This window comes from Balaenoptera musculus, chromosome 4 (genome assembly GCF_009873245.2).
Source record: "Balaenoptera musculus isolate JJ_BM4_2016_0621 chromosome 4, mBalMus1.pri.v3, whole genome shotgun sequence".
Lineage (NCBI taxonomy): Eukaryota > Metazoa > Chordata > Mammalia > Artiodactyla > Balaenopteridae > Balaenoptera > Balaenoptera musculus.
This window is the reverse complement of record NC_045788.1, coordinates 136,775,903-136,800,383: the sequence shown is the minus strand read 5'-3', so window position 1 is coordinate 136,800,383 and position 24,481 is coordinate 136,775,903. Positions and strand designations below refer to the sequence as shown.

At 40.7% G+C, this 24,481-nt stretch overlaps 1 protein-coding gene across 12 annotated transcripts in view; it reads right to left on the bottom strand.

Moving 5' to 3' along the window:
- Positions 1-1,447: 1,447 nt before the first annotated feature.
- Positions 1,448-24,481, bottom strand: part of TTC3 (tetratricopeptide repeat domain 3) — a 142,835-nt gene continuing 119,801 nt past the window's right edge. For all 12 annotated transcript variants that reach the window (XM_036851189.1, XM_036851195.1, XM_036851192.1 and 9 more), the window contains 11 exons: positions 22,903-23,042; positions 19,898-19,966; positions 18,839-18,935; positions 17,061-17,161; positions 13,476-13,566; positions 12,966-13,067; positions 10,447-10,784; positions 8,273-8,399; positions 7,960-8,094; positions 4,113-4,205; positions 1,448-2,959 (listed from right to left, as the gene is read on the bottom strand). In XM_036851189.1, the coding sequence (XP_036707084.1) occupies positions 2,885-2,959; positions 4,113-4,205; positions 7,960-8,094; positions 8,273-8,399; positions 10,447-10,784; positions 12,966-13,067; positions 13,476-13,566; positions 17,061-17,161; positions 18,839-18,935; positions 19,898-19,966; positions 22,903-23,042 (1,368 nt within the window). In that variant the 3' untranslated portion in view covers positions 1,448-2,884. The remainder of the gene's footprint in view (positions 2,960-4,112; positions 4,206-7,959; positions 8,095-8,272; positions 8,400-10,446; positions 10,785-12,965; positions 13,068-13,475; positions 13,567-17,060; positions 17,162-18,838; positions 18,936-19,897; positions 19,967-22,902; positions 23,043-24,481) is intronic.

Here is a 24,481-nt window from a genome sequence, read left to right as displayed (position 1 = left end):
AGCCCTTCTCAGCACCTGAAATTACATTCTAAATTTGTTTACTGTCTGTAACTGCAAGACAAATTTCACAGTCCTTGTCTCTCCTTCACTGCCCTATCAGGATGTCGAGCCCAGGGCCTAGCGCACAGGAGATGCTCAGTACACGTTTGTTTTCATTGCTGTCCAGGGTTGCCCACCCTTCTCAGCAAAGCACTGAAGGTATATGGCTACTTGAAGGTGGACGTGTCCTCTAAGTAGATCATGTCAGGGTGAAGAGGAGAAAAAGGGATTAGATACAACCGATGATCCATTCTTCTTACAGTTATTTTTTTAATAAAGTTTGATGATTAACGTTTATTAATCAAGTTTGATGAAAGTTAAAACACCTGAAATGTATTTCCTATTTCTTCACGAAGGGTCATACTGGAGATGGTTTTGGTCCTCATTCAGACAAGCCTTCCCATCTACGTCACTGTCTTCCCTTTTTATCAGCCTCATCAGCAAGTACCTCATATGTTGATGAAAGAAATTTCCACCTTGCTATTGTCTCTTTTACCTGTTTCCTTTAATCCATTTCTCCAGAGAGCGACATCTGATTGAAAAACTACCTAAAATAATTTTGTTGCTTCAGTTTTGTGGCGTGATCACTTTTCCCACCTGTTTCCACTCTACAGTCTTTGAAATTACCTTAAAAGTGTAGTAACATTTTGCAATGCTGGGTACCACTTCAATTTTATATTGGATTATGCATTATTTATAGCATAGATTAAACTTTTCAGCAGGGAAAATAATCCAAACTCTTAGGAACAGTCACTGTTTTAAGTTATACACTACTTTCAATGAAACGCTATCGGAGTAAAGACACAGACTGATAATATTGGCTTTTTTCAGTCATCTCTTAGTGCTCAGCACACCAGAAGGTCCTCTAAAAGGGAAGCCCTTCTCATGAATCCACAAGGACCAAAAGGTCCTTGAAATCTGGCCCCATCTAAAACATCCATAAGCATATTTGGTCCACGCCAAATGGTTTCGGACAGGACCAAATATCAAGGACATTTTGGTGTGGACCAAATGTCTCCTAACCATCCACAAGTACCTCAAAAGAGTCAATACTGAGAAATGCAATTTGATTAACTTTAACATTTTCACGTGTATTCACGTGAAAAACCTCTTGTTCTAGCCTAAACAGTAAACTCTACCATCTCTGTATAATCTTTGCATTCACAAATTTCAACAGCCAGTCTTGTGAACTCGAGTTTAGCAACCTCTGTTTAGGCACAGAGGATGCGTTCGATCCGGGCTCTAAAACGTCCCGAGACCTCTTGGTTAGACTCCTCAGACGTACCACGGCTCTTCTTTCCAAATGAAGTCCCCTTTTAAAATGTCAGCGTAATGTATGTCTTGAATTTTCAAGTAGAATACTTTAAATTATTTGACAAAGAACAGATAACACGACAGTAAACTGATGCTATTTTAGAATGCTTTTTATTTCGACACTTACAGGATGTGTGTAAGGCATGTTCACAAGTATTTGTTTGAAGTTATGTACAAAACACGTTCTCTCTCTCTCCAGCTGCTCTTCTTTCCCTTTGTACCTGCTGCTACAAACTGGGCCCTGTGTATCTTCATATCTACAAGTCCTCAGTTATTTTGAACATGCAGACAATGTTTTAGGGACCTGCTTCAAAATATGGAGGAAGCTTCTATGCACTAAGTCACTAAGACATCAAAACTCACAGGGAACCAAGGCAGAGGGAAGCGACCAAATCAGCTCATGAACTTGGGGCTGTGAGCTTCTAGGGGGTAACAAAGAACACACGGAAAAACATTTTTTGACCCTTCCTGTTTGAGAGAAATGGAATGTGTCCACAATTCATGTTTCTGTATTTACTACTACTGCCTATGAAGTCACTAAAGAGAACTAATTTTTTAACAGTTTCTAATGCAGTTGCAGCTTTGTTCTCAGGCCACAGTACAAGAGTGCATGCATTACTCTACACAAATGTCAAACACCGAACAATTGTAACAGGGACACCTCAGGACTGTCTAATTACACAAGTGTCTCTTTTTGGTGGTAGGATAAGGAAAGTGCCCACTGTGTGCTAGACAGAGACACCCAAACACTTGTTGTCTAACTCATAAAGAGGGACAACATCACTAATGAGAACAGCGAAGTATTCAGAGTAAGTTCCCAATGTGGGGCTGGGATAATGAATACGGAGCCTCAATTTTAGGGGTTAAAAAAAGTCTTGGCTGATGTTAATAAGTTTTTTGTGTGATTTTCAAAAATCATTATGTCTTTAAAAGATGAAAAACAAGCACTTATAAATCTACTGGGGAGAAATAAAATAATGAAATGAAAAATCAAAATCACATGAAGGGGAGATCTGAATCTTTTGGTCTGAATCAGCCAATATTTTAACATTAACCTATTCAAATGTGGTTTGCTTAAGCCCATTTTTTAAAATGCAGAATCTTTAAGGAAAAATGTAGGCATCTGTTTAGGAATACTGATCTCGAAAAACTTTAACGTGGGGCACCTTAAAAGGTCAAGGATACTTATAATTTAAGTCCTGCTTTGAGGCACTCACCATATTTCCCTTCCATCGCAGAGAGCACCTCTGCAGCAGCCCCAGCAATATAAGGACGTGGTTACACATAACTTTATCAGCCACCATTTGGCGATTATTAAGTGGCTAGTCAGAGTTGGGAAATTACTTACTGTCAACTGTATTAAAGATTTCCATTTATTAGCACTGTGACACACGGTGCAAAGAATCTTCACATGTTGCTTTTCATATCAAAGGTAGTATATCGTTATTCTTCCAACTCAACAAACAGTATATACTCTTCAGTGAATTGTAACTACCTAGAATAGTGGGTGGGCCTCTTCCGGAAGGGCAGGCTACTCTTCTGACAGGAGATCACGAGCCAGGCAGGCTGGGCAAGTGCTCTGCTCCTTAAGCCACTGCTTGAAGCACTGAAATGAGAAAAGACAATTAGCCAGTGCCTCTAGGAGCACATGGAACCTCAGCCCTCCCGGACCACTCGCCTCAGCAGACACTGCTAACTTCACTGTGACATCTGGTAGGGCCTGGAGCCACCCAACACCCAGGGACACCAGAGCCTGCTCAGGGTAGGAGTCTGGACCAAGCTCCAGGAACAGAGAAACCCAGCTCAGGATGTGACCTGAACACTCAGGGCCTGACCTTGGGGCATGGCCTTGCCCTCCCATCCCCCCACACCCTGCTCCAGTCTCGTGCTTCAGCCGCCCTGACTTCTAGAGGCTGGCCCTTGGACTCAGCCTGTCTGTCTGGTCTTGTTCCTTGCCCATCCCACCAGCCTGCACGCCACACAGCCTCACCGGAGCCTGTCTACCCAGCGTGCTCCCGGCTGGCCGGCTGCTGCTACAGAGCCGAGTGTGTGTGTAAGTTCGAGAGCCCAGGCAGGGTACCCCTTCCCGGGAAGGAGGAAGAAGGCAGGCCGCGCGGGAGACAGCAAGCTGTCTGGACTCTTTCTAGTGAGCATACTGTGTGTATCCCTTTTCTCAGGGATTCCTACACCGACAGGGCAGAGACCTGATCTGCTCTAACCCAGCAGCAGGGGTGCAGGACAAATGCTCACAGCACCCAAAACACCACAACAGTTACCACAGATCTTGGAAGGGCACAGGCCACAACGTCCCAGGATCAGGCACAGTGGACCCCGTTAGGCTTAGTTTCTCTCCTCTAAAACGTTAAACTGACTTCACATACTGCACTGAACTGACAAACTGCTGCACTGTGTGCCTGTTTGACCAGGCATATAAGAAACTGATGCGTATAGAAAACTGACTTCTAAGGAACTAGTGTTGCTTTGACTTTCAGCAACTGATGGAGCCAACTGCTCTTTCCCACTCATGACACAGAGGAGAGGACAGTGTGCACAGCGTACGCTGCGGGGCCCAGGAATCCGTGCCCCTTCCTGCAGCATCGCTGTCTGGGGGGGGGAGACAATCATCACAGACATGAGGAGCTTTAGAAGGTGCTCTGAAAATGCAAGTACTGAAGCCTAGAAAACAAAGTCCCTTTTTATTTTCAAAATACTCCATAGTCAAAAGGCATGACATGAGGATGGCTAAGGAGAATTCTTACCCCTTTGTGAAACTTGTGCCCACATTTCAGCACACGTACATTTTTGGATTTGAATACTTCTAGGCATATTTCACAGGAATTTGCACTGGACACCTGTGGAAACAAATGCATCTCAATAGTAAAGAATAACTAAATGTCTTCTTACTACATGAGCTCTTCTTACAAGTGGCCTTCCAGAACTTTCACAGCTAAGGTGGCAGATTATTCTCAATTATAGTTAAGGAGACTGAGGGAACAACTTATTTTTTAATAACATTTCTTAGGAAAAAATAAAGTTTTAATTTTCTCAGAGAAAAAACTGTTTTATGTGGTTAACTCATTCCCAGCTAAAATACTACAAATATCTACTTACCCCAACCCATACCTAAAGTATGGTACTAGCTGAATATTACAAATTAATTGTTCATCTAATTATCTAACAGTTGGAGACAGTAATAAATTATGACATCTCTACACTATGGATTACCATGGGGCTGATTAAAATCATGACGGAATTCCATAATCCTTGACGTGGAAAGTTAGTCACAAAAACTCTCTGAATAAAAGTAGGCTACAGAACAGTATGTATCGTATGAATATATAATTCAATTTTTTAAAAATAAAGAGAATGTGTATATATAGAGATGCCTAGAAAAGAGTCTGGAAAGATATAAAATGTTAACAGTGGTTACTGGCTACTTTTGGTTGAGAGATTTAACTTTTTTCTTTGCTACTTTTCTAAAGTTTCCATGAATGTGGATTACTTGTATAAATCAAAACAAAACGAACTGATGGCTCATTCAGCAAACATCTGTCCATGGTCAGGGATTGTGCGGGGCACAGTGACGCAGAGATGAATGGGAGGGCTTGCGGCCCTAGCCGCTCACAGTCTGGTGAGCACAGACAGCGTGTTCTGTGTGAAAGCAGAGTGCCACCCTAGAACACCAGGCATGAAGCTCTCCCTACAGCTCACAGCACTCACCCCACACCGCATCATTAACTTCGACTCTCACTCCCCCTCTTAACTCTGAGCACCCTGAAGGCAGGAAATGGCCTTGCTTACCTGTGCTCTTAGCAGCTGGCAAGGAACCTGGCCCCAAACTGAGACTCCATAAACTGTCAAGAAAGTGAATGAATGCAGCCCTGGCAGTGGGCTAAGGTCAGGGAGTACAGCTGGGGGCAGTGCCTGAAGGCTATGAAACCCTGAACTGCTGCACGGGGTTTTCTGTCTTTCCCATGGCACTGTCGCCGCTGCAGCAATGGGACAGATGTGCTCTCACTCCTCTCTGCGGCCCCCCAGGGAAGGGTCTGGGAGGAAATGGAGGCGTCAACCCTGGGGAAAGGGCAGGTTAAGGCCTCTGCAAAGTTCAGAAAAATCCACGGTTAACTTGACTATTTCCTAGTCTGGAAAAGTGGGCACAATATATTTCTAATTGAAAAAAAAAACACAAATATATGTACAGTTGACTAAATTCACATATACACACAGATACAAAAGAGTTTAGAAAAATATATACTGATGTGACAGTACTGGTTACCCTTAGAGGGTGGGTTTTGGGGTTCTTTATATGCTCTTTTTATTTGGATCTTCTATTATGAACCACAAAACTTTTGTAATTTAAAAATACAAAGCAGGGACTTCCCTGGTGGTGCAGTGGTTAAGTATCTGCCTGCCAATGCAGGAGGCATGGGTTCGAGCCCTGGTCCAGGAAGATCCCACATGCCGCGAAGCAACTAAGCCTGTGCACCACAACTACTGAGCCTGTGCTCTAGAGCCCGTGAGCCACAACTACTGAAGCCCACACGCTCTAGGGCCCGTGAGCCACAACTAATGAGCCCATGTGCCACAACTACTGAAGCCCATGTGCCTAGAGTCCGTGCTCCGCAACAAGAGAAGCCACCGTAATGAGAAGCCTGCCCACCGCAACAAAGAGTAGCCCCTGCTCACCGTAACTAGAGAAAGCCCGCACAGAGCAACGAAGGCCCAATACAGCCAAAAATAAAATTTTAAATTAATTAATTAATTAATTTTTAAAAATACAAAGCAAATTACTTCGAATTTTTTAAAAACTACCTATGATTAGCAAATTAAGTCCCAGTTTCAATACATATTATTCTTATAAGTCAGCTTTTACACCTTTATTACTATCAACATCAACCATGAAGTAGAAAGCAATCTCTTTCCAAAAGGTGATTATGGTCTATCTTGGGATGGCCAACAAGCACACAGACGCACGCGTGCGCACACACACACGCGCGCACAAAGGAGTTCACACGCACACTCACATCAATGAGAATGCCAAGAAGTTGACCTGGTTGTTCGACCACAGAGCACGTGACCAGCAGGAACACCCCTGAGAGAGGGAGGGGCCTCCAGCCAGGCCCTGCAGGAATGCTCTGCATGATCACAAGCTTTCCCTCTGGGGTGAGACCCTCTGGGACCTGAGTGTATGTGAGGCAGGAAGTCTCCAAAGGGTAGCGGAAAGTGAAAATGTATGGGAGGCATAAAAACGAGTTCACAAAAAAGATTCACTGCTTAGCTCAAGTCAGCAAACCAGCGCTCTTTGTGCAGTCTTGCACTGCTGACTCCACTATGGGGCCTGCAACTCTTCTGATTTCAATTTCACCTGAACTGTGATACTATAGTTGGACAAAAAGGGGAAATGTGCTCTACACCAGAATTCAACCTGGAGCCCACGGCTGTGAGCCGCCCAGGTGACCACCTCTCCTTCAACCACACGTTCAGTCCCTATGCGCAGTCCCCAGCATGAGCTGGTCAGTGTGTTGAGGACGCTGCGCTCCAATCGAAGGAAGGAACACTGGCAAGATGCGTGCATCACCTGTGCCTCGGATTCCTCATTCATAAAGACAGTTATAACGCCCTATCAACTGACACCACAGACAGAACAGTACTTTATAAAAAGTTCTGTGGGGCTTCCCTGGTGGCGCAGTCGTTGAGAATCTGCCTGCCAATGTAGAGGACACGGGTTCGAGCCCTGGTCTGGGAAGATCCCACATGCCGCGGAGCAACTAGGCCCGTGAGCCACAATTACTGAGCCTGCGCGTGTGAAGCCTGTGCTCCGCAACAAGAGAGGCTGCGATAATGAGAGGCCCGCGCACCGCGATGAAGAGTGGCCCCCGCTTGCCGCCACTAGAGAAAGCCCTCGCACAGAAACGAAGACCCAACACAGCCAAAAATAAATAAATAATTTAATAATAAAAAAAAAATTCTGTGTAACTGTAACATTCTCATTGTCTGAAAGGACAACAAACAATCTAAATCAGTGTATCAAACTAAAGGCAAGTTAATTTAATGGGCTCACTCCTGTGTGCCCCCCGCGCCCCTTGAGGGGAGAGAGAAGGGAAGCAACCAGCCTTTCCCAAGCACAGTGCTTGACTCTGCCTGTTCTACGGCAGCACTTCATCCCCACAACGACCCAAACAAGCAGATATGATTCGAGCTCACAGTGTCATTAAGCGATGGAACCAAGTCTGTGTTATTCCAAAGCCCATGGTCACACGTAGAAGAAAATTATCCAAAAATCAATTTTTCCAACTATTCACACTTGATATAAAAAGTGAATTTATATGACCATTCACAGGCCCAGTTCCCACAATGTGGTCACAGCTCTTCTTGTCACTACACGCAGGGGCCCCAAGCTACCCGTAAAAATGGAGAGACAACCTCGCCATTCACTGGCTCTCCTAATGGAACACTCAAGTACGTCTAAACTTGGTTTCCAATTTCAAGATCAAATAAATTCAATCTAGAAAAATGGGGCTAAATCATGGATTAGTAGTTCTGTTTCCTTCTTGTTCTTCATCAGAAGAACAGCACTGACTCTACGGTCATACATGCAACACTCACAGGGACGTCGTCTGTCCTCTGCCCCTTGCTTCTGGGTGATGATCCAACAACCACGGAGGGCGGGCCCTGGGTGGCCCTGGTCACAGAAGCAGCAGAGCTGGGCTCAGATGGCCTCCTGTCCTTTCCTGGATTTGGCTGCAGCAAGAACATGGAGCAGGGAAGCAAGTTCAGTTACCCAGAAACTTGACCCTCTTCTGTCTACTAAATTGCTCTCCATTTTGGGGTTGGAAGCATTTTTTCCCACAATTCTCTTATTTTATAAATAAATAAGAATAAAGTGGAACATTTTATTGAATCTAAATGAAATACTGACCTTTTTCTTTTTCTCTTCATCTAGAATGTGTTCTGTCACTATTTGGACAATTTCGTCAATACTCAATCCTGAGAGCGAGTTCTTGTTTTTGTTTCTCACTTTTTTAATAAAACCAGCAAGCTCGGTGCTGAAAGGGAAAGTGGGGATAATGTCAAGAGAAAGTTAAAGTTTTCTGCTGCAAAGAAATATTATGGGCCAATATTAACCCAACAGCAAAAAGAAACAAAATTAAATACACACAAATAATTCATTTGTAAACAACAGTAACTACAGAGAGCAGCAAAATCACTCTTTCTAAGCACTATGAAAATTCCAATATTATTTCTAAATATTTGTTCTAATAGACTTTCAAAGTAACGGTGTATCTGATAGATCCATTTGAGATCTCCATCTCTACTTAGAAACCTGACTTCTTACAGCCTGGATATCCTGTAGCTTTAAGCAAAATCAATGAATGATCAGACGCCACTGGATCTGACTTGAAATCAATAAAATCTCTTTCTATCTAAGAACAAACTAGTTTTGTTGACTTCTTCCCTTTAAAAATCTAACCAACAACAAAGTTTTCAAAGCCTGAGTTTTTCATAGGTAGCAGTGGATGTGATTTATATCGTTAATCAATAGGAACTTGGTATCTGTAGCACTAATACCTCATATGCTTTAACATGCAGAAAATTAGGATGCATATCTATTTGGTGGTTTATATTCTGCCAGATTTAGTCAGGATTGCAAACAATTTTATTTGTAATGTACTTTTGGTAATTACAACTTGACTATTTTTACTGATTTGCATGGTAACTGCTATTGAGAGAACTTACAATGTTTATCAAACTTAGGCAGGGCTAAACATGCCCATGTGCAGACAAGATATACTTATTTCCAAATGGGCAGGGCTCCACTGACAAATGCAAAACATCAAGTTTGGCCATTAACTACTGTGTTTCAAAAGTATAATCTCAAAGACTGTGACTAATATTGTGTCAAAGACAGAAATAACATGGAAGGTGCAGAGGGTCATTCCTGGATGTGGATTCCTCTCTTCTGAGCTGTATCCCAGAGACATTCCCTCCACTTCACCTTCTCTCCAGGCTGAGACCAGGAGTACCTCTGTCCCCTCGCACCAATCTGGAGTGAGGTCAGAGGCTGATGCAGAAGCACTGCTGAAGTGCCTGAATGACAACTCTGGCTGACTTAGTTAAAAGCAACTCTCCCCATTTGCAGCAACATGGATGGACCTAGAGACTGTCATACTGAGTGAAGTAAGTCAGACAGAGAAAGACAAATATATGATATTGCTTATATGTGGAATCTAAAAAAATGGTACAAATGAACTTATTTACCAAACAGAAATAGTCACAGACATAAAAAACAAATCTATGGTTTCTGGGGGGGAGGGGATGAATGGGGAGACTGGGAGTGACATATACACACTACTATATATAAAATAGGCAACTAATAAGGACCTACTGTATAGCACAGGGAACTCTACTCAATGCTCTGTAATTACCTACATGAGAGAAGAATCTAAAAAAGAGTGGATATACGTAAATGTACAACTGATTCACTTTGCTGTACAGCAGAAACTAATACGCCACTGTAAATCAACTATACTCCCCCGACCCAACCCCGCCAAAAAAGCAGCTCTCCTCACCCTCATAAGGATCCCTTTGTAACATGCTCACACACCTGACTCACTAGCAGATTACATCTAGCCTTGTCAGCCTCACCACCTCTAACAAATCAGAGGTGCTGTCCAACGAGGTGTAAGTTGCTGTTGCCTTCTTTGCTATATGTGGGATTTTTTTTCCCTGAAATAATGTCAAACTAATGTTTTGCAGTTCATTTAGTGATTCCCTAACTAGTGCTGGAGAGTTACTGAGTTCATCAAAATCTTAGCAAAAAATAAAAAAAATTAAAAAAAAAAAAAAAAAAATCTTAGCAAACTGCCATGGGTTCTGATGAGTGTTGATTAACCAGTGTTCAATGTTTTCAATCTATTGGTTTGAAACTGCTCACTTCTATGTCTACAAAAGGAAAAAGTGCAGCGCTTGTCTGAGTAAAACAATTATGCAGTCCTTTCCACTTCAGCCCCTAATTGGCTGTAACGTTATCTAATCAGGAAACCTCAGTTCAATAAAGCACTTAACAGAGTCGCAGACATTTTAGATTCGTACCTGCTGTGACACGGGAACACCACTGACAGGTGCTCAATAATACTATTGAACGGCTTCTTTGGAGACTGGCTTGAACGGGTGGCACGTCCTGGAGCAACAGGTGACTTCCGATCAGCCACCGGGCTTGGCTCTGACCGCGCTGCCTGGCCGGGGCTCTCACACTCTGGCCGCCGGCCGGCTTCCGGCTCGCAGGAGGGCGACTCCACTGGGCCATCAGTAGCAGAGACCAGACTTGATTCCTCGGGAACTGCTGTTCGGTCTCCAGTCCTGTGACTCGTAGAAGTGGAGGGGCCTTGATCCTCATGGTCTGAAGACTCAGCAAGTAACTTAGGCTGAATCTACAAGGAACACAGCACAGTGGCTGGATCACTAAGCGTTACATCCGTGAACAAAGACTAACGATTAAGCACAACTATAATGAAACCTGGCTGCTCAAGTGCACAGGATCTGAATTACAACAAATTAAATGTCTTGTCCTTAAAAATTGCTGGCCACCTTCTCTTTCTCAAAATGCGCTCTTCATGGCTCCACACTGCTGGCTTCCGTCCCATCCGCTGGGCCCCTGCTCAGCTCTCCCCGCAGCCCTGCCGCCGACCACGCCTGAAGTGCGGCTGCCCCTCATGTTGTCAGAGGTGCGATCTCCACCCCACCCGTGCTACGCCCTCTCGTGCCTCGCTGACTGTGTGCTCACTGAGGATAACGCCCACTGTTTTTTTTTTGGCCGCACAGTGCCGCATGTAGTATCTCAGTTCCCCGACCAGGGATCGAACCCATGCCCCCTGCGGTGGAAGCGCAGAGTCCTAATCACTGGACCACCGGGGAAATCCACAATGCCCACTTTCAAAAAGATTCCAGTCTAGAATATCTTCCTGAGATCCAAATCTGCACATCCAAACTTCCTAATGGGCAGATCCACATGGGTGACTGATTCCAGGGCCACTCAAGCCCTACGTCTTCAAACCCCGCCTCAGGGCAGTCCCCTCACCCTGCCCTTCCTCCGGTGCCACCTCACTGACAGAAACCCAGAGTCATCCTCGACTCCCCAACATACTCACACGGAGCCCCAATCTCACAAGCAGCACCATTCTTTCAACTGACCTCCTGCACACCCCTCAAATCTGTTCTCTTCCCTCCAGCCCCGCTGCCTCTCTGAGCCAGGACACGGCTGGGGACACTGAGCTGTAACTGGTTGGCTGGAAATCGCTCACTCAGCTCCCTCTCCCACCACATCTCCACAATGCAGTCAAGCTGATCGTCAAGTACAATGCTGATGTCGTTCCCTAACTTGAAACTTATACTGGCTTCTTAGTGACCTGAGGGAAAGTCCACACTGCTGAACACACCTTACACCTTAATAAGGCTCCCTTTGTTCTGGCCCGTGGGTACGATATTATAATCTTTCTCCCTATCGTCCCCTTTGTCATCGTGGACTTCTTTTATAGCTATGAAAGGAGGGTGTTCTCTTTTTTTCTAACCTCCAAATATGCTGCTTCTTCCACTTGGAACACTCTGACCCTGCAAACATCACACCACACACCCCTCCTCAAACACACACCCCCTTTACTCCTTTTGCCTGGTTAATTCCTATTCCAGATCTCTGACTCACTGAGACTTCCAACAGCGGAGCTTCTGCCGAGGCCTAGGCCTCTGGGTTAGATTAGTTCCTCCTAATTTATGCTGCCATAGCATTCTATGTTCCTGTGAAAAATCTTGGCACATTTTGCTTATAATTATAGGTTTAAAGTCTCTCTTTCTTAAACCCATATGCACTTTGAGGGCACAGACCACATCTAATCTTGATCACCACTAAATACCCAATGAATGAACAGCAGGGAAATGACACACAAAGTAAATCATTTTTAGGGGTACTTATTACTCAAGCTCCTGGCACACTGAGAGTTCCCAAGGTTTTGAATTTTAAAATTACATAAGCTAGAGTTAAAAATTAATAGTAAAATATTCTATTGATATCTAATGCTTTTCCCCCTTCCGTATCTGCTATAAGAACTTGGAAACACTATAAATAAGTGATCTTTAATTCTAAATAAAACTCTGTTTCTTACTCAGTTCAATGGAGAGAAAAAACTTTTTCTATGGAGAGAAAAAAACTGGCGCTCAATAGAAAATTTAATCAGTCCAAGGTGGCTAACCTTTTTAACGTTTTAAACCATTTTTTTTTTTGCAGATGAATCCACAGTAAGTATGAATGCTTAGTGTGCAAGGTATTGGGGAGAAAAAGACGCTCAAGATGAGGCTTCTGACTGCAGCTCCAGAGCCTACAATCTAAGACGCTGAATGCATTGACCGAAGGGTCACAGGGTGAGGGGCAAATAAGGGCAGCCCTCACAGGGCTTAACCTAGCACTTAATGAAAACATTAAGGCAACTGTTAATCCATCTCATGCCCACTCCCAAAACAATAACAACAAACTACTTTTGGCCAGTTAAGAAAGAAATTGTGCTTCACTCCTTTTCTGTTCTCTTTCCTTCAAAAAAAAAAAAAAGATGTAATAGACTTACTGTGTTACAGGCAGGAAACGAAAGCTCAGAAATCTGCACTTTAGAAAGTTCACTGAGCCGAAAACCATTTTTAATTGCTTGAATTTGTTCTTCAAACTGAGACTGTAGGTAGAAGGAAAAATGTTAAGTTTTTCTAACAAATTCCAAGAGAAAACCACAACTGTCACATAATATTTTTTTCCCCCTTACTATACATACATAACAAACGCTCAACCGTTTTCCAAGAAATATAACTGAGTTGCAAGGAAAGAAGTTCAAAATAAGTCCTTATTAATCGGAATGCTCTACAGCCTTATAAAACATAACTTTTCTAATCTTAACAATCAAGGGCTGAGTTTAAAGAGAGTTAAGAAGATAGCATTTCTTTCATGAAAAATTCTTAATTACAACAAAAAATAAATATTGTCTTGAACAGCTCAAAAAAGAAATAGTTTCAATATGACATGACCTCCTTAGAATTATAACCATCAGATAGATTTTCACAGAATTATAAAATACTTTATAACTTACCTTTGCTCTCTCAATTTCTTCTCTAACATTAGAAAGAAATGATTCCCATGAATGTATGTCATATTCCATGACAGGATATGCTGCAGAATCACTGAGAAAGTAGAAAAATTTATAAAACTGCTAATGTCCACTTAAAAATTTTTTTAAATTGAAAGTACTAAAGTACAAATGAAAATAAACATTTACACACGAGAGAAACATGATCACACACAAAAAAACAAGTATTTTTAAAGAACTGTATATCTTACAAAGTCACTACACTTTAGGAAACTTTAACTGTTGATCTAATCCAAATCCCAAAACTGGTAGGCAGAGAGCAAATATTCTCCTGAATTTTAATTTCAGTCCCCAAATTTGAAGATCAGACACTCTTCAGCTGACATCTTCATATTTAACATCAAAGGCTATCTTTGTATTGAAAAACAAACCAAAAAAAAGGCCGCCTGGAAACATCCCAATAAAACCCTCATCCCCACCTTACTGTAAAATACAGTGGTGGGTGTCTAACAGGCTGTGAAACTTCTCAGCACCTCATGAATCTGCTCCACTGAAAGTGACAGACAAGCTTTCTACTCCTAATTGAGAAGATCAGGAACACTACCAATCCGCGATGGTGTCAGTTCTCAGTACACATCTTGAAGGAAAACCACAACATTGCTTTTATGGCTTTCCTCTTTTGCTATCCTATGGTGGAATGAGCAGAATTAGCACAGACTCCCTAAGAAAAATCGCCGTGTACTGTGAGGCTTAATAAGGAGTCAATACCATTAGATAAAATGAGGCCTGAGATGTCTGTTTCCCAGATGCACCACAACGCATAGCCTACAGTTGTGCTGCATACTGGCAACTGAACACCACGTGGTCTCAACCTCAGCTGTACTAGTCCTGTAATCTGAATCAGCATATCAATTTACCTTTAATCAGAAAGGTTTTCTCACGTGAAAAAAACTTAATCTTGAAAAATGAAGAAATAAAGAACTATACAATAAAACTGTTTTTCCATAACCCACAGAATCTCTGGTTCAACACTGAGGGTTTGAAATTTAAATCAAAAAGCACTAGGAATTAAGAAGTCAAAATCCATGTGTGGTTCCATTTGTTTATTTTTGTTTTTATTTACATTTCTCTGGGAGGTGTGTCAAAAAGGATCTTGCTGTGATTTATGTTACAGAGTGTTCTGCCTACGTTTTCCTCTAAGAGTTTTATAGTGTCTGGCCTTACATTTAGGTCTTTAATCCACTTTGAATTTATTTTTGTGTATGGTGTTAGGAAGTGTTTTGCAGAGCAAAGGAAACCATAAACAAGATGAAAAGACAACCCTCAGAATGGGAGAAAATATAAGCAAAGGAAGCAATGACAAAGGATTAATCTGCAAAATATACAAGCAGCTCATGCAGCTCAATATCAGAAAAACAAACAACCCGGGCTTTCCCTGGTGGTGCAGTGGTTAAGAATCTGCCGGCCAATACAGGGGACACAGGTTCAACCCCTGGTCCGGGAAGATCCCACATGCCACAGAGCAACAAAGCCCACGCGCCACAACTACTGAGCCTGCGCTCTAGAGCCCACGAGCCACAACTACTGAGCCCGCGTGCCACAATGCCCACGTGCCTAGAGCCTGTGCTCCGCAACAAAAGAAGCCATGACAACGAGAAGCCTGCGCACCACAATGAAGAGTAGCCCCCGCTCGCCACAAACAGAGAAAGCCCGCACGTAGCTACGAAAACCTAACACAGCCAAAAATAAAAACAAACAAATAAATTTATAAAAACAAAACAAAACAAAAAACAAACCCAATCCAAAAGTGGGCGGAAGACCTAAACAGACATTTCTCCAAAGAAGATACACAAATTGCCAACAAACACATGAAAGGACGCTCAACATCACTAATCATTAGAGAAATGCAAAACAAAACTTTAGTGAGGTATCACCTCACACTGGTCAGAATGACCATCATCAAAAAATCTACAAACAATAAATGCTGGAGAGGGTGTGGAGAAAAGGGAACTCTCTTGCACTGTTGGTGGGAATGTAAATTGATACAGCTACTATGGAGAACAGTATGGAGGTTCCTGAAAAAACTAAAAATAGAACTACCATATGACCCAGCAATCCCATTACTGGGCATATACCCTGAGAAAACCATAATTCAAAAAGACACATGCACCCCAATGTTCATCACAGCACTATTTACAGTGGCCAGGACATGGAAGCAACCTAGGTGTCCACTGACAGATGAATGGATAAAGAAGACGTAGCACATATATACAATGGAATATTACTCAGCCATAAAAAGAAACGAAATTGAGTTATTTGTAGTGAGGTGGATGGACCTAGAGTCTGTCATACAGAGTGAAGTAAGTCAGAAAGAGAAAAACAAATACCGTATGCTAACACATATATACGGAATCTAAAAAAAATGGTTCTATTGAACCTAGGGGCAGGACAGGAATAAAGATGTAGACGTAGAGAATGGACTTGAGGACATGGGGCGGGGGAGGGTAAGCTGGGACGAAGTGAGAGAATGGCATGGACATATATACACTACCAAATGTAAAACAGATAGCTAGTGGGAAGCAGCTGCATAGCACAGGGAGATCAGCTTGGTGCTTTGTGACCACCTAGAGGGGTGGAAAAGGGAGGGTGGGAGGGAGATGCAAGAGGGAGGGGATATGGGGATATATTTATATGTATAGCTGATTCACTCTGTTATACAGCAGAAACTAACACAACACTGTCAAACAATTATACTCCAATAAAGATGTTTAAAAAAAAAAAAACCAAACCTGTGTGTGGAATATGATAAAAGGACCAGATGAAAAGTAATCCCATGTGCAAAAATCTATATAGAAAAGTGCTAAATGCTAGACTGAAGGAGACCCTCTAGGATTCCCAGGTAAACCTCATTCCAGAAACAAAGCAAAAGAAAGAAAAACAGATAAAGATTACAGAGGGTTGAAAAAAAATGACCAGATGTAAATATCTTTTGAAGTGACATTCCCATACTCTCCCATTAAGACTGTTAAGTAACTATTCTTACGGAAGGCAATTGTTTAAAAAGCCTTAAAAATGTGATCTTCATTCCAGAAATTTATTTATTGCATGGAAATGACTAATAATTTAGCTATAAGGATAAAACTTTAGTTATAAGGATACTTGCTACAGTACAGCTTTTATTAACAAAATGTGCAAACAACCCAACTCTCCCACTACAGTGGTATTTAATAAATCATGACACGTTTGTACCCTGGAATACTATTTAACCTTTTAAAATTAGGTTGGAGAAACACAATTATTGATATGAAAGGAAGCTTCCTGTACACTACTTAGTGAAAACTATATATAAATTTTTTTTTCAAATACTTAATGGATTTACTGCAAAATATTAGCTAGTTATAGCTCAATTTAGAATTAGGATAATTTTTATCATTTTTGTTTACATGTTTTGATTTTTCTATAATTGAATATGTATTAACTATATTAACTATTAAAAATAAAGTAGTCCTAATGTAAGTTTTTTAAATCAGCCCTAACCTTTTTTTACTCATTGACACTTCTGGAAAGACACCTGCGACATCACAATACCTGCTCATTAGCTTCAGGTTCTTAAGAAACCCTTCGGCTTGCGACTCCATGGTCTGTAACTTATATACTTCCATCTCCTTCCAGTTTTCGAGCACAGATACCTACCATTAGATTCAAGAATGTAAGTATTTTAAAACTAAAACTATTTTAAGGTTGTTAAAACAAACATTCTAAACCACTTTCAAGTTTCTCCTTAAATCACCAGAACTTAATTATGTTATAATTTCTCTGAGGTGAACATGAATTAAAACTTTTGGATTTGAAAATAGAATAACAAGATGACAGTAAAATTATATACCTAAAATGATACTTTTCTCAGATATGAAACTTTGCACATGGTTTACTGCTTACGCCATATACAAGCACAGAGCTAGGTTACCTACATGTATATACCTGGTGTGCATAATCTATGGTCCTGTTCATGGTGAGCAGAGGGCCAGGACCCTGCAGAACAACCCCAAGGCTGAACCCTACCTAATTTAAAGGCCTGAGAAACAGACTTGTGGTTGCCAAGGGAGAGGGAAGGGGGGGGATGTGGTGGGAGTTTGGGGTTAGCTGATGCAAACTATTATATACAGAATGGATATACAACAAGGTCCTACTGTATAGCACAGGGAACTATATTCAGTATCCTGTGATAAACCATAATGGAAAAGAATATAAAAAAGAATGTGTATATATATATACATATGTATCACTGAATCACTTTGTTGTACAGCAGAAATTAACACAACATGGTAAATCAACTATACTTCAATAATAAATACATAAATAAATAAATAATTACAGAATAGCTGCATTAAAATAAAATAAAATAAAATAAAAGCCTCAGAGAAGCTGTTATCAGAAAGGGCATCAAAAGGCTCTAGGGCATGTTTTTAAAACTTTAGACTCTCTGGCTCCCCGCACAAGCCAACTGGCCATTTTTGTAAAAGTCACTGCAGGAAATGTAGACCTGCCTTGTTTTAATCCAGGTGTCAGTAACCTTGACAGGGCCCACCAGGCAAACCTGTTTGCCAAATGGTAGTAAATGGGAACTGAATGACTTGGGAACAGAGATGCAGGCACAGTATCCACAAAGTAGAAGTGCTTGGACTTTTTTTTCCTTCCTTTCTTTAGAAAAGCAGTTGCATAGCTGATATTTCACTGAAAGACTCATGTTTACAGACTGCATAAGCTAAGCTTTTCCTTACTTTCCTAGAATAATCATAGACACATACACTAATAAATAACATTTACTTCTCAATTAGAAAAACAAAGACAACCATATTTCAGGAACTAAATAAAATACAGCCAGAGGTCATTATTATTATTTTTGTCTCAGTAGTTTCTCAAATAGTATACTGACATTGGTATATATTCTTCTGCAGGGAGAAGAGTATATTCTTAATAAAGGGATTATTTTCAAGTTCCTTTTCTAGCATTGGCAAATAGATTTTATGGTTGGCTACTTCATGGTACATCACTTGATTAAATATGATGAAGCCATTAAAAGTGTAGAGCATGGAAAATGATTGAATTATGTTAAATAAGCAGGTTATAAAATGTGGCGTACACTATGAGTACAGCCATGTAATAAATAAGCACAAAGGTAAAACATTTTAAAGCTACAGGCAAGGAAAGAGTGGCTGTTCCAGGGAGGTAGGATTATGGGTGAAAGGATATCCCTCAGCCTCCACACCTCCCAGCAGTGCTGTCGTGCCTCATGTGTAATTAAACACAAAGTAAACAAATGATATCCTGCCATATCTGTCAGTCACCAAGTGTCCCGGACTCACCTCTGCATCCACAGCCCTTTGAAGACTCTCTTCATAATGCTCTTTCTCTTTCTTTATACGCTCCTCTATTTTCATTTTCTCATTCATAAATGTCTTACTGCAAATATTAAAGAAAAAAAAACTTATTGAAAATAACTTAATCAGTGAGATCACAAAGGCTGAAGCCAGGTTAGCTTTTAAGTCATGCCACAAAAAGACACAACATCTTCTAGAGAAACTTCTTGCCTAATATTTGCCTATATAATGCAAGACTCACATGTGCTCTTTGCACTTTACAAATGATCGAAGGAAGATGTGAAATTAAAAGTGAGTACTGGTGGGACTGCTGAGAAACTGGTTCACCATTTTTATGAGGTTAGGTTAAGTCTAATCTGGCTACTGAGTCAGAAATTCTATTTTGACCCACATTACAAGGTAATAACCCAAAGGAAAAAAGTGATATGCACAAAGCTGTTCATGGCATTACATTTATAACAGCTTAAAAACAAAAACAAAAAACCTGGCACAGACTATGATGTAAATGGAAATATGTGTATGAAACAATATTAAATAAGAAAAGCAGAATACAACTGCTTACTACTGAATATACTGGTTACCAGTATGTACAAACACTTCTATTAATAAAGGTTAAAAGGAAACTTTTTATAGGTTCATAATAAAAATTCTTTAATAAAATCTTTAATTGTAGAGCAAGAAACTACCGTAATATAGTTTGTACTGTTATTTCAAGTAACAAAAGTTTTTAAAACACATTTTTAGTTTCAGGTTAATTCAAGGGAAAAGAAGAGTAATCTACAATGATAAATTCAGGACCTTTTTTACACTGACAATGTGAAACAAAAGGAGAAACATCATAAAATAAAAATACTTAAAGAATAAATTTATTTAAATATTAATTTAAATAATAAAATAGAAAGAGAAATTTTTTAAAAGAGAAACATAATTATTTAAAAGAAACAGACAAGTAAAAATATATTTGGATGTCTTAAATATGTGTAGACTGTGCCTCCAGTATTAAAAGTATAATAAGATGTTAAAATAAATTTAAACTTAATTTGCCTGATTTCAAAGGACTGGTCCAGAAGTAATTCACGTTCCTTTTCCTTTCCAGCATTTTCCTGGGTATACCTACAAAAGTATAATCACCAAATTTTAATTAATTTTCAAAGGTTTTTAAAAACACGATCTCACACAGTAAACTCCTATATCCATGCAAACATTTCTTGAATTCTTTATATTTATTTTTGTTTCATTTCTAATATCTTCTAAGTAGGCAAAGAATTTGGACCATTTTCCTTTTGGGAAAATTTCCTTCTACACCTGCAGGGCAGATCACCTTTTTCTTCACTCTAAGTCGCATGTCTGCAGCAAAGATCCCCTGTCTCAGTCCTCTGTCAGGAGCACCTCCAGGGGCTTCAACACGAGACAGAGGAGTAAGGTGTCAGATCATCATCAGTTTAACAGTGGTTCTCACTCAGAATGAAAACAGCCTTCTATTCTTTAAAACAGAACCTCAAGTCCAACTGAACACACACACACACACACACTCGTATGCACACAGTGGGACAATTCTTCCAAAGTGTGTAAATCTTTGATACTTATGCAATGTCCTGTAGCAGGTGGGTTCTGCCTCTTCTTTCACGCTCACCTATACACCTGTTTAGTCATCTCTACTTGCTAAAAAACCCACATTTCCACTAAGAACCAGGTTAAATGCCATTTCACTTCTTTTTTTTTTTTTTTTTTTGAAACACTTAGAGTTGAAACTCTTTATTAGGTACAACTCTTATGATGTTCCTTTTCTGATAATCTTAAATATCCAGTCAATTGTAATCATCAAAGACATATTTGAAACAGCATGACTTGCATATAAGTATGAGTAAGCATGGTGCCAAGTTCAATAAATTGTGCTGTTATAAAACCACCACCTGACAGAAAGGAGACATGCCAGAAATAAGCCAAAAGCTGTCTACACATAAATTTCCTACTGTACTGAAATTCTTATTCTTGTTGCTGAATTCAAAACAAAAAGGTGCTTTGAACACATTAAGGAAAAGCATTATGAAATCTCAGAATCTCACTTTTATTTTCTTCTCATTAATTCAATGCCTTAAAATCCTATTTCCAGCTTTATTTATTTTTTGAAACTCTTCTAAGATCATCAATGGCATCTCACAAAAAAGAGAAGAGGTGCCAGAAATCTGAAGAATACCGTTTTTTCATTCCTGATTTTCAACAAAGAGCAGAATATGAGTTTTATAAAACCAAAGAGGTAAGGTAAGCCCACCACTGATTCTAGAAAAAATTCTAGAATCAATTATTTTAAAGATATTAAGATAGCACAGGGAACTATATTCAATATCCTATGATAAATTATAATGGAAAAGAATATGAAAAAGAATGTATATATATATGTATAACTGAATAACTGCTGTACAGCAGAAATTAACACATTGTAAATGAACTACAATAAATTTTTTTTTTTTTTTTTTTAGCTGCGTTGTGTCTTCGTTGCTGCACGGGTTTTCTCCAGTTGTGGCGAGCATGGGCTACTCTTCGTTGTGGTGCGTGAGCTTCTCATTGCGGGGGCTTCTCTTGTTGCGGAGCATGGGCTCTAGAGTGCAGGCTCAGTAGTTGTGGTGCACAGGCTTAGTTTCTCTGCGGCATGGGAGATCTTCCCGGACCAGGGCTTGAATCCATGTCCCCCTTCATTCTGTGCCATGTTTCCACTCTGATGAATGTACGAATGGATGACCTCTTGCCTCATTTCCTTAGTAGAATACTTGCACACGTGCATTTCACACTCAGCGCAGAGCAGTCATAGCTTCACCTGGTCACCGAGGATCAGCCAATCACAGCTGTGGGAAGGCATCCACGATTCGAGTCCAAGCTCACTCTGCTCCTGCAGGACAGGCTAATAAATCAGGAGACGAGGTGCTGAAGCAAGGAATACGACTTTATTCCGAAAGCCGGCAGAACGAGAAGATGACAGACTAGTGTCTCCAAAAAACCATCTTCCATTTCACTTCTTTTACAAAATAGTTCCTCTAAGTTCTCAATACTGGGTGGCTTTTCATGGAATTTCTGCCTTCTTTCATAATTATCTCTGGCTTCTGCCACTGCACCTGCAACTTGCTCAAAACAACAAAATGTGGCAGAAGTGACGCTCTGACAGTTCTGGGTCTGAACCTTCAGAAGGGCAGGCAGCTTCCACTTCTGCACTCTTGGAAGCTCTTAGCCACCACATCAGAGGTCTGGCTACCATGATGGAGACCATATGGACAGATCAAATAGATAGAAGAAGCCACATGGAGAGAGAGAAGGCCTGAAACTGCATAGGAAGAAAGAGGCCAAGTCACCCCAGCATCCCAGCTGAGCCCAGCCACAAGAGGAACCACTGACAAGACCAGCAGAAGAATGGTCCGGCCAAACAGCCCAGACTGCAAGAGCAGGATCAAATAAAAATTAATTTAAGCCACTATGTTTCTGGTGTTTTGTTCAACAGTAGTAACAATTAAGCTGAGGAATCATATGACATATGACTGTTTAGGGAAAGAGGAGTTAGGAGGGATCACAGAGAATCTTGAAACAAACCTGGCCCATCTGACAATTGCCTGAATGTATTACCAAATCTTTCATATTATAGAACCAAATTTTAATAATTTAAAGATTCAGGATGAAAGTAATAAATAAAATGATTATCACAGAATCTTAGTGCTGGAAAGAACCTTAGATCTAGACAAGCCCCCTCATTTTACAATAAGGAAAAGGGGTTAAAGGTAATGTTCACAGTAAGAGGTGGTGTTCAGACTGGAAGTCGGTTCTTTGTTGATTTGCAGTCTTACCTTTATGTAATTTATCTGCAAACATGGTAGGTTTATAAAAAGTTTTAGGTGCAATAATTCCCCAACGGATGTTCTTTAAAATGAAATGAAAACAATACCTAAAATTTTCACTTTACTTGATATAGCTTGAAATTGAATATCAAAAATGAAAAATAACCCAAAATATACCCCAATAATACATAAAGAAGTAAAAATCATTGACTTTCAAGTGTTACTTACATTTCACTGGCATTTAAAACCTTTTTCATCTTCTTCTTCAGTGCCTTTAGTCTCTCTTGGATTTCTTTTTTCTCCTGTTCCCATTTTTTAATTTCCTTTTCCAAATCTTCGAGGAACCAATCTAATTCTGTCTTTGAGATCTAAAAACATTTTAGAAAGTACCTAAATAAATGGGAAGATGTACTTTAAAAAAAAAAAAAAGAGCCTGAAAGACTAGAATTGTGGCGGTGTGCTACCTTAACCAATGACTCCAGTTCCACAGGACACACACTCAGGAGCTGGCTGTATGTGCTACCCTGGCCAAGGCTGGGACATCAAGTCGCACAATGCACAGCCTCAGCCCTTAAACAAGGACGGAGAGACACATGACAGACTATCTGGTACTTGGGAAGGGCTTCTCAAAATCAGTGATATCTGATCTCTGTCTTCAAAAATGGGTCTGTCACATGGAGAATGGATTCCAAGTAGTGGCAACTGGTGAGGCAGAAGGTTGAAAGAGTAAGGCATGTCTGTGCAAAAAAGCAAGAGGTGCTACATGGCTGGAGGACGAAGTGGGTGTTCGGAAGTCAGGGCATGGAGAATGGCATCTGAGGCACCTTGGGTTAAAATGATCAAGGGCCTTGTAAGCCATGCTAAGGAGTGTGGACTTTATCCTGCAGAAAACAGGAAGCCAGTGAAGGCTCTTAAGCAGGGTTGTGAGATGATGAGATTCTTATTTTAGAAAAATAACTGAAAGACAAAGAGGTAGACTCGGGGTAAGAGGGTACATGAAAGACGAGAACAGTGGCTTTCACATTTTCTTGACTTTCTCTGACACTTTCTTATTGTGACCCACAATAGCAAAAGCATTTTAATAATGATCTACAGCATATGTATATACATATATATGTATGCATGCGTATACACATGAAACTGAAAAAAAAATTGCCCTCACCTTCTGAGATGTTTTCCGATATTTCTATTCTATTCTACTATTAAAAACAATTCTAGGACTTCCCTGGTGGCGCAGTCGTTGAGAATCCGCCTGCCAATGCAGGGGACATGGGTTCGAGCCCTGGTCTGGGAAGATCCCGCATGCCGCGGAGCAGCTAAGCCCGTGAGCCACAACTACTGAGCCTGCGCGTCTGGAGCTTGTGCTCCGCAACAAGAGAGGCCGCAACAGTGAGAGGCCCGCGCACCGCGATGAAGAGCGGCCCCCACTTGCCGCAACTAGAGAAAGCCCTCGCACAGAAACGAAGACCCAAGGCAGCCAAAAAAATAAATAAATAAATAGCGTTCCCTTTAAAAAAAAAAAAAAAAAAACAATTCTAGTCACCATCATTAAACTGACTTCATAGCCCATTATGAATTATAACCTTTAAAGTTAAAGACTATATTAGAAGAAGGTAAAATCTCACTGCAATAGCCCAGGTGAGAGACAACGAGGATGACAGTGGTAACTGTAGGGGTGATAAGAAGAAATAAAGGGAACTTTAGAAGACTAGAATGGGTAAGACCATGTGTCCGACTGGATATATGGTAAAGCAGAAGGTGACAGAGTTAAAGATAAGTTTCTACCTTGGATGAATAACTAAACAAA